An 18,755-nucleotide genomic window follows, 5' to 3' on the forward strand; every position below is an offset into this window, starting at 1 on the left:
GAAATGAATGTCTTTATTAAATTCATTCTTCCCTAAAGAAAATAATCTGTCAAAGTTATTGATATTCAAAGCATGACAATTTAAATTATATCTAAACTACTTTGGATGTGCAGTTTTGACTAGCTGGATATTTTATAAAATGGTGTGTGTGCATCAAATTCTTGTCTAATGCAAAGAACAAAATGCACAAGTCTTAGAAATCACCAGGTTCAGTTTATTGCTACAAATGAGAAAACAGAAGCACAGGATCTGTATTTAAACAGCAATTTTCTAAACATCTAACAAAAAGAGATCAGTTATACAATTAATAAGTTCCAATATTCTTTCCACTAGTAAAAGAGGCTGCTGTTTCGCTTTGCTCTAGAAAAGCTAACTTTAAATTCTGTACTTAAGGGATAAAGCTGCCATCACCTGAACCCAATGTTTAATTACAAAAAGTAAGACAACTGAACATTATATGCCCCTAATTTATGTAACATAAAATATACAGTACCTCCTCTGAAGTACTGTTGCCTCCTTGAATTAACTTCTAGTGTATAAAAATTACTAAGGCAAGTATGTGGAACAACTGAAATTGGGGCTTTTCAATCTTGGCATTGCTGACATTATGAGCCAGAGAATTCTCTGTTGCTGGAAGTGCCCTACACGCTTCAGGATGTTTAGCAGCATCCCTGGCCTCTACCCACTAGGTGCCAACAGCAACCCTATCAAGGCTGCAACACCAAAAGCATCTGCAGACAGTGCCACTGTCCCCTTGGAGGAAATAACAAAAACAAAAAATTCTAGGGATGGGAAGCTGAGAACCACTGAGTTAAACAGAAGCAAACAGAAACAGCTAAAATACAGAATATGTTTTAAAAGAGAGAGAAAGACAGTAAAAGGGAAGAACTGCTCTAAACTAGAGACAGTCTAGAGACATAACCAGCAAAATAATACAGACCTTACTTGAAATTTTCAAGGCAAATGAAGAAATCTGAACATGAGTTGGGTATTAAATAGTATAAAGGAATCACTCTGGTTAGATAAGAAACTGCTCTTAATATTTTAGAGATGCATGTTGGGAGTATACACAAATACTGTCAGGAATTTGCCATAAAGTATTTCAGGAAAACAAAAGTTGTGTAGCAAATTCTTGATAATGCTAAATCTGAAAAGGAGATTTACAGAGGTTTTATTTCATGAGTCTTTATACTTTTGTGTACACTAAATCCTTTTAGTTTTAAAAATTTCAGGGTGATGCTTTACTACACATGTTGCTTTTATTTTAAAAAAAAATCACTGAACAGTAATACTATCCAATTAACAAAGTATTTTTTTACTTTTTCCTCAAAATAAACTGAACACAAATGCTTAACAATAAAAGCCAAAGTCTTTTTAACAATGGTCAGAGGTGGACGAATTTGTTAATGCTATTAATGTAAGTCCGAGTCCTTGAATACTCAAAACACAAAGTCATGTGAAAATATGGAAATAAAGGGTCATCTGGACCAATTGTGAACATTAGCATAACATTTCAAACTAACTCCTCTTCAGAACAAATATATTATCACTGCTATATTAGAGAACAGCAGTCCATTTTATAGTGTAATAAACTAGTATTCACACCAAAGTATAACGTGAAAGTGAAAGTGTTAGTCCCTCAGTGGTGCCTGACTCTTCGTGATCCCATGGACTGTATAGCCCACCAGGCCCTTTTGTCCATGAAATTCTCCAGGCAAGAACATTGGAGTGGGTTGCCATTCCCTTCTCCAGGGAACTTCCCAAGTCAGGATTCGAACCCAGGTCTCCAGCATTGTAGGCAGATTCTTTACCATCTGAGTCACCAGGGAAGCCAAAGAATAAGGATATAGTATATTCTGATTAACTAGACATCATATTTACAAATTCCATTCAATTTAACAAATATTCACTGCCAATTACATACTATGTGCAAAGTAGTGGGACAACCAAGGGAGAATGGTAATACAAAATGATTTTTTAAATAATCAATGCCTCCCACGAATATTATATAAAAAAGGCAACTATAAAGGCAACTCTATGTACAAATAGCTAACTGTATCAAACCAGACTGGAAAACAGTACTAAACAGATACTAATAGAGACTGTAGAGAGGAAGGAAAAAACAATTCCAAATGAAAATAGTAAAAAGAATAATGCTTAAAGAAGATGGAGTCTTTCAGTATTGTGTGGAGAAGTCCACAGTTTATATGGTAGCTTCTGAAGGGTTTAAGCATTAAAATAATGTTTTAGAAAGACAGAGGCCACGTGAAAGATGGTTTTAAACAGACAGGACAACAAACATAAAGAAACCAATTAGGAATTATCAATCATTTGATCAACATATCAAATGAAAGATTATGCAAAGTAGGGACAGGAAAAAGAGTCAGTCTTAAAGAGTAAACATAACTTAAAAAATGAGAATGTTAGCAACTACAGAATTTGGATATCTTGAATTTTAACACTCCCATCCTCCTATGTCATCACTATCACAATTTATTACTTTTTTTTAGTTGTTCTGAAAATTACCCTCCACTTATCACTGAATGTCAATCACTGGTAATCTGAATTTCAAGATAATATCAAAAGGTCACACATAAAAAGGTAAATATAGAAAAAGAGTAATTTGAATCTAAGATAATTTTATAACACTGATTGAGTAATTCTTAATAGTTTACACCATATCTTTCGAACAAGCCCAGAGAAACACAGTATGTGTTCTTAGTTCTTTGAATACAGATTATACATAAAATAAGAAATATATAGTCATCATAATTATTCTCTTCCATACATGATCCTGAAGCCTAATAAAAATTTCTTTGCTCTGTATTTTTTATGGTCTTAAAGAGGGTAAAATCCAGCTAAAATAGTACAATTCTTAATAAAGACTAAACTATTCCAAAATTAGTATATTTGGGATACACTTCTCCAGTAGTAGTAGAGTCACTGAACACTGATTTACATATACATTAAAATAAAATAAGAAAATAAATAAGAGCCCACTTAAAAGTTCCTGGAAAAAGAATATCAACGAAGAGCCTGACATTATGGTACCAGTATCTTAAGATTAAAATAAATAAAACTAAATAAAACTTGACTAAAATAAACTTATATGATTGATTTACACCTACATTCTTTCATTCATACTTATCTATTCTAATAATTTTCAGTTAAGATCTGGGAATATGCTAAGAATCAGTGGTATAAAGAAAAACAATGGACTGTTATCACAGAGCTCAACAGTACAATATGACTTCTTTTCTTATGCTTCAAAGTACTTATCTGCCTGCAATAGCTCACTATAACCAGTTTAGTGTGAAAATTTGGAAATTATAAACTTTATAAAGTGAACAAATTACTAATGGTTAAAATAAGTAAAAATTCTATGGAATTCTCATATCTAGAGTTTGTAAGTGCATTTTTTGCTAACAGAATTAAAGATACATATTATTTCAAAGATTTCCTTAAATCTAGTAACAGTACAAAGCAATTCAGTTATAAATTTAGCCTACTTCTGGTATATATCACTATTCATCAATTATCATAAAAAGAGCCTCAAAATAAAACAATTTCTTGTAAGATGCCATTAAAATGTACATGCAAATATTACATACACATACAGATTAAACACACACACACATACAGATTACACACACACAGACACAGACACACACACACCCTAGAGTTATAACCTGGTAAAATTTACTTCTCAAATACAAAACTAAATGCTAGAAGACAATCTGAGAAGAGGTGAAGCACAATTATTTTTAAAAAATTCTAAACTGCAGAACAAAATAATTTTTAGACATGCAACTACTTTGAAAATTTGAAAACCGCAAACAGTCCTGAATTTAGAGAATTTATGCCTTCAACAACTAAAATGAATCCAAGAAAAGGACAGCCTTGAAATCATAAGACCAAGCAGTTAAAAAAGAAATTAGTAGAATATAATCTATTGTGAACATTTCAGGTAGCTGTTAATGGAAGCAACTAGTCACAAATACTGTTTAAATTCAATCAAATGCCTTCTGAAGAACAGGAAGAAAACATATTTTTCAAACTGGGAGGGAAACAATTTTAAAAACTCAAATTCACTTAAACACAAGGGGGACAGGGCGTGGGATAATAAGAAAATGCATCTTTGCTACATTTTAACTGCGAATGCATTAAGATGAAAATGCACCTCAACTGTTGATGTTAGGAAAAAAACCAAAGACCCAAAGACTAACTTAATATAAAAGTGAGTGGAAAAGTCTCTTATTTTTAAAAAATGACATATAGATTAGGATTTAAAGAAGAAAAAAGGAAAAAACTCAACTACATGGTACTACAAGAGAAAAGATCTAAAATTTTTTGTCATAAAAGTTGAAAACAGGTGTAAAAAAGCAATCTTAATCAAAGGTGCCATTATTAACATGAGTAAAGGAAGAATTCAAGGCAAAACATATTACATAGAAAAAATATTTATAATAATAATAGATAATAGAATACACTGGGAGTGTATGACAGCTCAACTTCTATGTACCCTGACAATGCAACACAGAAACATATAAAGTAAAAATATTATAAACTTAAGCAACTTGAAAATTCACACAACTTAGTGGGAAACTTTCCAAATACCTATCAGAAAATGAGGAAATCAAGTAGACTATACAGATATGGACAATTCAACAGTAGAATTAACAAACTATACTTATATTTCATAATGAAACAGAACTTAGTATTATCATATGAACAAAGAACATAGTCTTTGAAAGCAAATAAAAACCTGATTATATCTTAAGCAAAGGAAAATCTCAACAGGTTTTTTAAAAAAATAACACAGGATACATCCGAGGTCCATAAAGCTAAAGGAAACTAAAAATTATCAATAAAAGGATAACATTACACTTGAAAATTTTAAAAGAAAATAGCCTACTAATGAACTCTTAGACAAAGTGAAAACTAAAACTGTAAACAAATCATTTCAAATGGGATTGGTCACAGTAATTCTTAAAGAAAAATTTTAAGCCTTAAATATAATCAGTATAACACAAAAAAGGTTTAAATACATAAAAAGTTTCAAAGATAAAATACAAATAAAAATATATCATATATAATTTACAGTGATAAATACAGAAATGAAGAAATTCAGAGAGATAACAAAAGTAATAAATAAAACCAAAAACAACTACTTGGCTAAGTCTGACAAGAGAAATAAGCCTTTAACAAGTCTGATTATGGAAAACCAGAGAATAAAAAATACAAGGAATCATTAAAATTAGAGAACTAAGCACAATTGATACATAAGTAAATGGGAAAGTCTAAAAAAAAAAATGGATGATTTTCTAAGAAAAGAAATCATCAAAATTACCTCAAGGAAAGGTAGAAATGTAATAGAATATATCCACAGAAGAAACCTTAACGATAGTTATATATCTACCTTTCAAAAGGAACATAACATTATTATATTATTTACGAAGTTAATTTGGCAATTGTATAAATAGTATACAGCACGTACATGAAAGGGGATCAAGAAAACATGAAACACAATCATATGTGATCTTCCCCTACCTGGAATGCTTTTGCCAATGCTTTCACCATTCTTCAGGTCTTAGTTTATATTTTACCTTCTCAGATGATAATATCAGAGATACTCTCCTCATTTCTCTACCACACCATTCTCCTTATTTCCTCCACAGTACTACCACAGTCTAAAATTATCTTGTTCTTGAGTACTTGCTTATTATCTCTCTTCTCCATTTAAAAAAGAGAGGAACCAATCAGACTTACTCAGCGCTATCACCAGTTTGTGGCAAAGTTCCTGGCACAATGCAATACAACATTACAAGTATCCAAACACTTGCTGAATAAATACTAAAAATGAGAAACACTGTTACCAATATTAGGCAAATATAGTAATGTAATTCACTACATTAAAATGCTAGAGGTGAAAAGAATATGTATCATTGTAACAAAAACACATGATAAAACATATTATATACTTTTAAGCCAAGAATGATACTTTTGTTCCTGACAATGTATTTTATCAGAAATCTAAGGCATATATAAACATAGAAGTTTAAAAATTAGACGCATTCCATTTAAATCAGAAAAGATGTCCAAATCAGAACTAGTAGGGAACAGGTCTGGAAACCTAAGCAAAGCAGTAAGACCAGAAAACAAAACAAAAAACAGAGAAGTATAAATACTGAAAAAGGAAACAACAAAATGCCATCATTTGCAGAAAACGCAATCATCCTTCCAGAAATTTCAAGAGAATCAACTGACAATTAAGTAAATAGTAAGATCAACATACAAAAATCAGTAGATTTCCTATATACTAGCAATAACCAACTGAAAAATAAAGTGCAAAATGGAAGAAAAGATGTAATTCACGGTAACAACAAAAACTATGAAATACCCAGGAATAAACCTAACAAGAAAAATGTAAGACCTACATGAAAAAAAAAAAAAAAAACGATAAAATTTACTAAAGGACATAAAAGAACACCTGAAGAAATGGAGAGGCATACCATGTTCCTGGATGGGAAGATTCAATAGTGTAAAGATGTCAATTCTCCCCAAATTAATCTGTAAATTCAATGCACTTCCAATCAAAATCCCAAAGGGATTTTTAATGGAACTTGACATGTTGATTCTAAAGTTCATCTGGAAGAGAAAATACACAGAAATTGCCAAAATTTTTTTGAAAAAGACAATGGGGAGGGGTGCCCTACTAGATGTCAAATATAAAATGATAATCATCAAAACAATGGAGTATTAAATCCAGAACAAACATATTTTGGACTTTTAAATTATGATACAGATGACACTTCAAGTCAGTGGGAAAAAAAGACATTGTTCAATATATTATTTTGGGAGAATGGTTACAAAACTGAAAAAATTAGTTAGGTCTCAGCCATAAAACATATATTTTAAAAATTCCAGATGAATTAAAATCTACTAGAAACATAAATAAAACTGAAGACATAGTAGGAGAAAACATAAGAGGCTAAATTACTATAAGAGGGCTTTTCAGGACAGATACAAAACCTAGAAGCTAGGAAGGAAAAGATTGATAGATTTCGACAGTATAAAAATGAAAAATCCAAAGATTCCATAAAGTAAGACAATAGACAGGTTAGCAGAAAATGTTATAAAATATGATGGTTATATTAAAAACAGAATTTTAATGAAATCCCAAAATTTCAGTAAGAAAAAGGCAAACCCCACAATAGGCAAAACGGTATGAGTAGGCAATTTATACAAGACATAACAAATGAACAACAAATATGCTCAACCTCAATGGCAATCAGGTAAACACAAATTAAAATGAGGTATTATTTTTTATCCATTGACAGATAATGCCTATTTTGGGGAATAATATGGTAGAATCTATAATCAACATTTAAAATGCAATTTTCATTCTAGGAATTTAGATTGCAGAAATACTTGTATATGTCAGCAAAAAAAAATGTACAAGAATGTTTATTACAGAACGGATTATAACAGAAAAAATTACATAATCCATATACCCATCAACAGAATAATAGTTTTAAGTTAAGAAGCAATGAACCACCATCTGAAGAAAAAAGTAGATCTACATATAAAGACTTACACCATGACTATTTAAATGTACCTATTCTATTCTTTTTGTCCCCTTAATTTTCATTTCTTTAGACTTCATTATTTATCTTTATGAAACTTAACAATGCAGTGACCTTTTCCAACTTGTTTATTATTGTATTTGAATATAAATTCATTTAGGCAAGGACCACACTTTGTTCCTTGCTCTTTCCTTTGCAAACAGAACAGGGCTTTAAAAACATGAAGCTTAAACTCAAACACATTTCCTGAATGAACACACAAACACTGATGTTGAAAGGTATCAATATTACATTTCATTAGGTGAAAAATGTAAGCCTCAGAAAAGCAGGCATGGTATATGTCTGCTTAAGTTGATTAAAAACAAAATATATGTATATTCAAGAAAACAAAAATTTCAAGATATATAACCCAAGTGGTGATCAAGGAGTGAAATCAACCAGAGAATTTTACTTTTCTCCTTATCTGTACCCTTCTATACTCTACCGCTTACCTTATAAAAATACCAATAAAAGGACCACATAGTTTTCTACTGTGTAATCTTAGCAAATAATTTAATAATTTAGATCTTCAAAGAAAATTTAATACTTTAAATTTTAGAGCCTCAAAAATATCAAGAAGAAAATTTAATACTTTTAATTTTAGAGCCTCAAAAATATCAAGAATAACTTCTTTCCATATTTCTAACAAATTACAAAAGAAGTATCAAAACAATTTGTATTATTTTGAGGTATATAGGATTAACTTGCTAGTATATGTAATTCAGTCTGAAATGCACATGCAACAGAAATACTTTTTAAGTAAACAGAAAAAAAAAGTCTTGTCATCGGGCTTCCTGGTGGCTCAAATGGTAAAGAATCAGCGTGCAATGTGGGAGACCTGGGTTTGATCCCTGGGTTGGGAAGATCACCTGGAGGAGGGCAGGACAACCCACTCCAGTATTCTTGCCTGGAGAATTCCATGGACAGAGAAGCCTGGCGGACTACAGTCCATAGGGTTGCAAATGGTCAGACAGGACTGAAGTGACTGAGCATGCACACACTAGCTATTAATACTAAGATAAATTAACATTTTTGTTTTACTCTGAAATTCTTACTGGCTAGTGAATGATGTTGAGCATCTTTCCCCCTGTTTAACTGCAATCAATGTATTTTATTAGCCTGCCAGGCTTTTCTGTCCATGGAATTCTCCAGGCAAGAATACAAAAGTGGGTAGCCATTCCCTTCTCCAGGGGATCTTCCTGACCCAGGGATCAAATCTGCATCTCCTGCATTGCAGGCAGATTCTTTACCATCTTGAGCCACCAGGGAAGTCCCATATAAATCTATGGATATTGGCAAATATATACTTACATAATTTCACCACAATCAAGATAGATAGTATTTCTTATACTCAAACATTTCTCCTGCTCCTTTGTAGGCAATCTCTTACCACCATCCTAGTAATCATGCTTTCTGTTACTTTCATTTTTCTCTTTTCCAGAAGGAAATGGAATTATTCAAAGTTTTGAATGCAGCCTCCTTTACAAACGCACAATGCCTTTAAAATTCATCTACTCTACAGAACTCATTGCATCAGTAGTTCATTCCTTTTTATTGCTGAATACCATTGCATCATACAGATATATCTCATTTTGTTTAGTTATTCATTAATTAATGGACATTAGAATACTAGGCTTTATGTGGACATGTTTTCATTTCCTTTGGATAAATACATGAGAAAAAAATGCGCTTTTAAATTTTTAAGAAAACAGCAGACTTTTATAAATGACAGTACCATTTTGCATTCCCACCTGCAATGTATGAGAGTTCTGGATGCTTTGGATTCTCACTAGCATTTGATATTGTCAGCTTTTTTTTTCTTTAATTCCTCCACTCTAGATATTAATGTAGGGCTTCTCAGGTGGCGCTCGTGGTAAAGAACCTGCCTGCCAATGCAGGAGACATAAGAGATGCAGGATCAATCCCTGGGTCGGAAAGATCCCCTGGAGAAGGGCATGACAATCCACTCCAGCATTCTTGCCTAGAGAAATGGACAGAGGAGCCTGGTGGACTACAGTCCATAGGGTTGCAAATGGTCAGACAGGACTGAAGCGACTGAGCATGCACACACTAGCTATTAATACTAAGATAAATTAACATTTTTGTTTTACTCTGAAATTCTTACTGGCTAGTGAATGATGTTGAGCATCTTTCCCCCTGTTTAACTGCAATCAATGTATTTTATTTCATAAAGTATCTACTAAAAAACCTTTTCTTCATTTTTTATTCAATTGCTTGTCCCCTCATTATTGAGTTGTAAGAATCCTTAATGTAGTCAGGATACAATCCTTTACCAGATATGTGGTTTGCAAATTTTTCTACAAGCTGATGGCTTGTCTTTCTGTTTTCTTTTCAGTAGCTTTAGAAGAACAAAAGTTTTCTAAGTTTGATAAGTTCAAATTATCATTTTTGCTTTTATGTTTGCATTTTTTGTGCTCGATCTAAAGTATTTTTACCTAATTCAAGGTCACAAAGATTTTCTATGTTCTCTCCTAGAAGTTTTATTGTCTTACCTTTTATATCTAGATTTATAATCTAATTCAAGTCAATATTTGCATCAAGTGCAAGTGTGAGTTAAAGTTCCTTTTGTAAAAGTATATCCAAATGTTCCAGCACCATTTATTGAGAAGACTATATTCTTGGCACCTTTATGAAAAATCAAGTGGTCAGACATGGATTTCTCTATATTCTATTCATCTACATGCCTATACTTTCATCAAAATCACAGTGTCTAGGTTTAATATAGCTTTTTAACAAGTCTTAAAATCCAACTTTGTGCTTGTTTTTCAAAACTGTTTTGGCTATTCTAGAGTCTTTTCTCTATAGATAGTAGAAACAGTTTGTCAATTTCTACCAGGAAAAAAAAAAGAAAGGCCTGGTAGAATTCTGATTGGTATTATGCTATAGGCCATTTTCGAGGGACAAAAGGGAAGGGAATGACATCTTAATAGGATTGAGTCTTCCAAATTATGAATATAGCATATATATTTTCATTTATTTAGTACATCATTGATTTCTCTCATGAATGTTTTACAGTCTTCAGTATATAAATTATATATATACTTTTATTTATGCTTAAGTGTTTCATGATTAACACTTCAAAATGGTTTCATTTTCTAAGTGTTCATTCCTAATATATAGAAATATGAGACCCTGCTAAAACTCACTAATTAGTTCTAGTATACTTTTTTATAGATTCCATTAGATTTTGTACATAGACAATCATGACATCTGTGAAGAAAGATATTTTATAATATGTTTCTTTCCAATCTCTGTGCTTCTTTCTTTTCTTCTTAACTTACCCCACTAGGAGCTCTAGTACTATACTGAGTAGGAATGATGAGAATGAACAACTCTGCCTTGTTCTCAACCACAGGGGAAAAGCATTCATTCTCACCATTAAGTGTGACATTAATTATATGCTCTTTAAAAATACCCTTTATCAAGTTAAAAAAATCCTCAGCAAACGTAAGAATTCTCTTATGTTCCTAGTTTGCTGAAACATTTTTCAATAATGCATGCTGAATTTTGCCAAATTCTTTCTGTATGTATACTGGGACTGTAAAACAATTTTTCTTCTTAAGTATGTAAATATAGCGAATTACACTGATTGATTAGCAAATGTTAAATCATCTTTGCATTCCTAATACACCATTTATTCATGATGTATAACCTTGCTTGTATATTGCTATATTCTGTTTGATAATACTTTGTCAGGATTTTACTCCTCCTATCTTGGTTTCCCCAAGGAAATCTTTTTAATTCACTGATTTTATTGTCTGCTGGCAAACAAGAAGTAGCAGGAATACAGTCTGAGTCACACAGTGTTCCCACAAAAGTTCTGTCTTCATCCTAGGAACAGGACTATTTTGTAGTAAGTTAAGCAAAAATATGATAAATATCTTAAATTACAAAGATTAAAATTAATTATCATTTGAATTATTAAAAGAATCTTCATGACCAATTCAACTCAGTAGACATTCTTAGCTAATTAATTTGGATGAGTCTTAATAACTCCTGGGTTGTAGGATATATACCTTTACTAATCTGTTTCCACCACAGCACTTCATACATCAAATGTCACAGATACAGCATATTTTACTTATTACATTAAAATGTTTGAAAGAAATTAATACATTCAATTTTCAGAAAGAGCTTTATAAGCATTCTCTAACTAAAATATTCTATTTGTCTGCTGGTTATTAAGAACTCAGGATATATTCTGAATAGAACCCTTTTAGATTCCAACTCCTCACCAGTAGTCTAAACTGAGTAGCAACAGTTGTTAGATCTTGTGTTGCCAATATATCCCACCCACAATAAGAAGAGTTCTTGTAGTAGAAGGTGGAGAGGCAGTTATTATGCAAATACCACTCAAGTCTTATATTACTATAGTCATATAGTGAATACTGTTTACATTATGTAATCAAGGTTATGCAATGTTTATAGTATAGACATGGTGCTAGAACACAATAAATGTATTCTGACAAACTTCATATTCTGCAAACTAGCACATTAAAAATAAGATGGCTTAGGGAAAAAACAGGACTGGGAACATTCCACTCAAAACTTAAGCAACTCTAATCAGAACACCACGAATAAAGAAATGTCTCAGACTTCCCCAGTGGTCCAGTGATTAAGAATCCACCTGCCAATGCAGGGGACACGGGTTCAATCCCTGGTCTGGAAAACTTCCACGTGCCACAGAGCAACTAAACCCCTGGGCCACAACTACTGAACCTGCACCCTAGAGCCCATGAGCCACAACTAGTGAGCCCACGCACCCTAGAGCCAGCGCTCTGCAACAAAAGAAGTCACAACAATGAGAACCCTGAGCACTGCAACAAAGACCCAGTGCAATCAAAATTAATTATTGATTAAAAAATAAAAAAGAAATATATTTTAACTTTTAAAAGAGAACCCTGTAACAGCACTTTCAAGAGAGAACACATAGCCAAACTGAGCCAAGACAAAGGAATTCAGGTGAATGAGCATCATATTATAATAACTATTTTTTGACTTGGGGTATCCAGGTGTGCTGGGGCTTCCCAGGTGATGCTAGTGTAAAGGTAAAGAATTTGCCTGACAATGCAGGAGACACAGGAGATGCAGATTTGATCCCTAGGTGGGGAGGATCACCTGGAGGAGGGCATGGCAACCCACTCCAGTATTCTTGCCTGGAGAATTCCATGGACAGAGGAGCCTGGCAGGCTACTGTCCATAGGGTTGCAGAGTCAGACACGACTAAACCGACTTCACACACAACATACTCAAGTGTGCTAGTATACTTTACATTTGCTCCTGTTATCCAGCGGTACAAAACTTAAAAAGATTGAGAAAAACTGTCTATGAACCAAGTACCCTCAGACTTAACACTGCCATCATCCCCTAACTTTAGGTATCCATATATAATCTATGTCAGAACATTTTTGAAATTACCCCAAGAAAACAAATATAGATTAGAATTGTCTCGAGCAACTGAAACATATGGTCACTGCATCTACTTAATGATTGTATATGAGCATTTGTTCACTTTAAAGAAGCATTCAATGGAGCAGAATAGTTTTACTAAAATATCAGTGACTTTGATCCATTGCATAGAGTCATATTAGTAAAATAATATAAATTTATTATGTAACTAGCAATAAAAATGTTTAAGTCTACACACTGAACTCCTTAAATTATCCCAAAACATCATGTACTTCAGTTTATCGTTGCAAATGAAAATCCCATTTGGGGCACAGCAAATGTACACCCAACAAATTAACTGCGTAGCCATTAGTGATATGTTCCATTTGATAAAAATTTATATTATTTAAGAATATGTCTATTTGACACTCAAAAGCTCAAGACTTCCTAAGAAATGTGGCTAAGTTATGTACAAGATATGCTGGCAAAATGGTTTTGATATACATGCATATGCAACATCTCATCCCAAATCCATATTTTTGTAAAAGAAAAAAGACAATTTGAATGTTCAAAGCCCCACGATTTAAAATTAATAACTCGAGAAGTAATTTCTTAGTATAGTCTAGTATCACCTAGAAAAAAATTAAAGATAATTTACATTAGTATACTATAGTGATAGTCGCTTAGTCATGTACAATTCTTTGCAACCCTATGGACTATACAGTCATGGAATTCCCCAGGCCAGAATACTGGAGTGGGTAGCTGTTCCCTTCTCCAGGGGACCTTCCCAACCCAGGGATCAAACCCAGGTCTCCCGCATTGCAGGCAGATTCTTTACCAGCTGAGTCACCAGGGAAGCCCAAGTATACTATAGCTTCACCTCAAATTACAAAGGAGATCAAACCAAAATTACAAAATTCCTTTCACTGGACATCTAACCCCCACCACTTATCCTCCAACAAAATCAAAGCCACCCTTTCACAAAATGATACCCAAATACATTTTTCAAAGAGTTACATAATATATTAGATGAGTCATGAAGAAAACAAATTACAAAATTTCAAAACTGTAAAAGTGAAATATCCTAGCTAAGGAAGGTAACCTAAAACTTACATTTCTATGTAATACAAGATGGACTGTGCTGGTGGTCCAGTGGTTAAGAATCCACCTGCCAATGCAAGGGATACAGGTTCAATCCCTTGTCTGGGAAGATCCCACATGCTGTGAAGCAACTAAGTCCGTGTACCACAACTACTGAGTCTATGCTCTAGAGCCCTAGAGACACAACTACGGAGCCGATGTGCCACAACTACTGAAGCACTCATGCCCTAGAGCTAGCATTACCACAACAAGAGAAGCTAGCACACTGCAACTAGAGATAGCTTCTGCTCGCCACAATTAGATAAAGCCTTCATGCAGCAATGCAGATCCAGTGCAGCCAAGTAAATAAATAAATAAATATGGGTCTGGGAGATCCCTGGGAGTAAAGAATGGCAACCCTCTCCAGTATTCCTCCTAGGAAAATTTCACAGAGGAGCCTGGCAGGCTACAGTCCATAGGACTCCAAAGAGTCAGATACCACTGAGCAACTGAGCGCACAATGAAAAAGATATACCAGAATGTGAAGAGTTTGATATCAAAGATCTTAACAACTCTTACTTCCTGTGAGCCCATCCAGAGAAAGTAGCTATAGTACATTCTAAAAATTACCCATTCTTTCCCCAACACATCTTTTTCTGTTTGTGGCTCCATCTGCCTCAAATTATGGCAATAAAGGTGGGTGGAGAGAGGAGACAAGGAAAGTGCGAGGGGAAAGAAAGGAGAAAACAAAATCCAGCAGGACAAAGAAACAGGACATCAGGTACTTTCCAGCATGAAGTCATCTATTTTTCTGAAGAAAACATTTTCTCAATTTTCCATTACCTTATATAAAATACAAGGCTGAATCATTAATTCAACCTCTTCCAATCTCCTTTGTAACATTACGTAGGACTGCCCTGGTGGTTCAGTGGTTAAGAATCTGCCTGCAAATGATGGTGACACGGGTTCAACCCTGGGTCCAGGAAGATCCCACATGCTGCAAGGCAACCAAGTCCCTCAGGTCCACACGCAGCAACTACTGAAGCCGGTGCACCCCAGAGCCTGTGCTCCACAACGAAAAGCCACCAGTGAGAAGCGTGTGCCACAAGCAGAGAGCAGCCCCACTCTCCACACCTAAAGAAGGCCCACAGCAGCAGTCAGGACTCAACGCGGCCAAAAGTAAAAATAGGATGACATTTTTTAAAAAGTTAAATGTAGAGGTATACCCTAGGAATTTTCAATTACAGTTCCCTCTCTGCTGCCATTTACTAAGATTTTCAAATGGCTAGTTTCTTCTGATCACTCAGGTTTCACTTAAATTTGTCATTCCTTAGAGTAGGATTTTGTGACCCTATGAACCCTCCTCCTCTCTGTCATGGTCCATCCCCATTACCTTGACTTCATTTTCCAATAGTAGTAATGATAATATTAACTTCTATTATTTATTTTCTAGTCAAATTACATACTGTCAGTCTTTTCAACTAAAATAAAATCCCAAGAAAGTAGGAACTTCATCTATCTTTTCATTGCTGTAGTCTAAGCCAAGAGCAGTACACCAAGGAAGCAGTCAATAAATATTTCTTGAATTATGTCATTAAATTACATCATTAAAGATATTTAACTTTGACAAGTCCTTTATTTTGAAACCCTGAAATACATCTCCATGCTTTCCATATTTTTTATCATCTTAAAAACATTTCTGACAGCAGAGTATATCCATGAATTATATCTTTTTCATCTAGAGGGATATAATAATTGCAATGAAAATTCATACAGTTTAGTATATATCCCTTTTTGAAGCCAGAAAGACATTAAACACTAAAAATGTTCTTATGCTAACAGAGATTGACTTATATTTTTAACCCATCATGAATTTCAGAATCCTAAAAAAGAAACAAAGGAGAGCTTTTGTCTCTGTCGGTGCTGATTATAGCACAAAATAAGTTTATATTATAAAATTCAGAAAGAACATTTTTGTCCAGATTATTTAAACACTGAAAAAGTCTATCATAATAGACTGCAGAATCTCCTCTTCTGAATTTTTTAGATGTCAGCCAACTCAAAGGTCGGCTTCTATTCAGCATTTAATAAAGATGCAACCTTACTTCCTTGGTACTGTGGACTACAATGCTTGTGTCCCCCACAAAATCATCTGTTGAAATCTACCTCACAATGTAATGATACTAAGGTAAGGCCTTTGGGAAGCAGTAAGATTAGAAGTCATGAGGAAGGCACTCTCGATAATGGGATTAGTGCCCTTATAAGAGTCATAAGAGAACATGCTTCCTCTTTTTGCACTCTACCACATGAAAGTACAAGAAGATGGCTCTCTGCAACATGAAAGAGGGTCCTCAGTAGAACCTAACACCACTCCAGCACCCTGAGATCTCAGACTTCCAGCCTCTAGAACTAAGAAATGTAAATTTCTGTTTACAAACCACTTAATCTATGGTACTTTGTTATAGCAGTCCAAATAGACTAAGACATCTGGAGAATTAGGGGGCATATTGCTTTATATTCTGTTTAACCAGTCTTAGAGCAGTCATTCTCAAATTTAGCTGTACAGCAGAATTAACAGAAAAAGCACTAATGCCTGGGAGATAACCTTAGATATTTAATCATGTAGGGGTATGGCTTGAGCATTAAGAATTTTTAAAAGCTCCTAGGTTATGCACTGGAGAAGGAAATGGCAACCCACTCCAGTGTTCTTGCCTGGAGAATCCCAGGGACGGGGGAGCCTGGTGGGCTGCCGCCTATGGGGTCGCACAGAGTCGGACACAACTGCAGCAACCTAGCAGCAGCGGGTAACGCAAATGCAAGACCAAGGTTAAACCACTGCTCAAAAGGTGAGATTAATTAACTCCATCATGAAAGTGGCTTATATGTGAAGACAAAAACAGCTTCTCTTAATTGAAAGGCATTTAATGATTCTAAATCCATTAGCTTTCGTTTATATTCAAAAACAACCAAATATTTTCTAAATCACATAAAGGGTGTCAGAATCTTTCTTTCTCATGCTTTCTCTCAGTTGTTAAACACATCAAAATACTTCTAATGTACTCAGCACTATGCTAGGCACTGATGAATAAAGCTGGATCACTGTATTGTGATTAAGCATCCACTCCTACCTTTAAGATGTCCTCACCTCAACCACCACCATGATCACACTCTCCTTTTCATCAAGGGTTGGACTGTATCAGTCCATCAAAGAACAACTATAATGCCAAATGTACACCTTTGGAGGACTAGTGTTCAAGTTTAACTTTGTTCTTACTCAAGGATTATTCATAGGATTTAGTCAATCCTAGTAAAAAAGATGTTGATACTGTAAAGAACAGGTGTCCTGAAATACAAAATGACCTCACTAATTAATCACCTCATTAAATAGTGCTAACTTTTTCTTAACTTCTAACATAGTCTTAACTTTTTTTCACATCGTGTATCACAAGATAAAATAAATTCTAGTAAGACTGGATCAAAAAATATATAGATAAATATTGTCTGATCTCCAAAAGAGGAAAGACGTTTTTAAACATAAAAGGAGACATGCTTCACAAAGATACACAGGAGGGAGATGGTGAGATACATGGAAAGAGTAACTTGGAAACTTACAATATGTAAAAAAGACAGTCAATGGGAATTTGTTGTATGACTCAAGGGAAGTCAAACAGGGGCTCTGTAACAATCTAGAGGGGTGGAATGGGGGAGATGGGAGGGAGGTTCAAGAGAGAGGGGACATATATTTAACTTAATGGTTGATTCTTGTTGATAAAATTCTGTAAAGAAATTATCCTTCAATTAAAAAGCAAATTAAAAATCATATACATATAAAATACCCTTATATAAAATGTAAATTTCCCAGAAAAAAATTTATCACATTTGACAAAGATTCACATCAGTACAGAGATGTTTTTCAAAAAATAAAGCCACATTTCCTTAGAAAATGACCAACTGACATTTTTAAAATGTTTTTCCAGTAGAAAACCTAAAAATAACCCAAGTATCCAGCAATATAAAAGCACAGTCAGTTATATTCTTCAGCTAGAATATTATGCAATCACCAAAATTATTATTAAAACAAAAAAAAGCTCAAGGTATGTATATTAAAAATTAGAATATTCTGAAGTCTAGCAAAAATATATCCGATGTGAGCAAAAGACTGAGATACAAATATTAAAATATGCTTTTTTTTTAATGCCTCAAACTCTTTACACAAACTATATATTAAGGTAATTAACTAAGGTTTCAAAATCCATATCCTTCGATCTAGAAATCTACTAGAAGTTTCTGAAATACAGAAAACACAGGAAAATACTTATTGCTAAATTATTTATAATAGCAAAAGAAAAAAATTGACATATTTAAATTGATACTTCCAGATAATATTTAAGGATACAGCAAAATATAAATAATGTGTGAGGAGACTTTTGCATCTATCTTCATCAGTGATTGTTGCTCAGTTGCCAAGCATTGTCCACCTCTTCACGACCCCATGGACTTCAGCATGCCAGGCTTCCCTGTCCTTCACTATTTCCCGGAGTTTGCTTAAGTTCATGTCCACCGAATCAGTGATGCTATCCAATCATCTCATCCTCTGTTGCCCTCTTCTTTTGCCTTCAATTCTCCCCAGCATCAGGGTCT

The 18,755-nt window shown here is 33.8% G+C and overlaps 1 protein-coding gene across 11 annotated transcripts in view; it reads right to left on the minus strand.

Moving 5' to 3' along the window:
* ANKRD17 (ankyrin repeat domain 17) overlaps nucleotides 1-18,755 on the minus strand; it is a 161,609-nt gene that overhangs the window by 88,082 nt on the left and 54,772 nt on the right. Inside the window, exon 1 of one of the 11 annotated variants that reach the window (XM_043447810.1) lies at nucleotides 6,513-6,625. The exons of the other annotated variants lie outside the window; for them this stretch is intronic. Within the exon in view, the coding sequence (XP_043303745.1) occupies nucleotides 6,513-6,515 (3 nt within the window). The 5' untranslated portion in view covers nucleotides 6,516-6,625. Of the gene's footprint in view, nucleotides 1-6,512; nucleotides 6,626-18,755 lie in introns of those variants that run through there. 11 annotated transcript variants of the gene reach the window in all.

Source organism: Cervus canadensis, chromosome 26, assembly GCF_019320065.1.
Source record: "Cervus canadensis isolate Bull #8, Minnesota chromosome 26, ASM1932006v1, whole genome shotgun sequence".
Classification (NCBI taxonomy): Eukaryota; Metazoa; Chordata; class Mammalia; order Artiodactyla; family Cervidae; genus Cervus; species Cervus canadensis.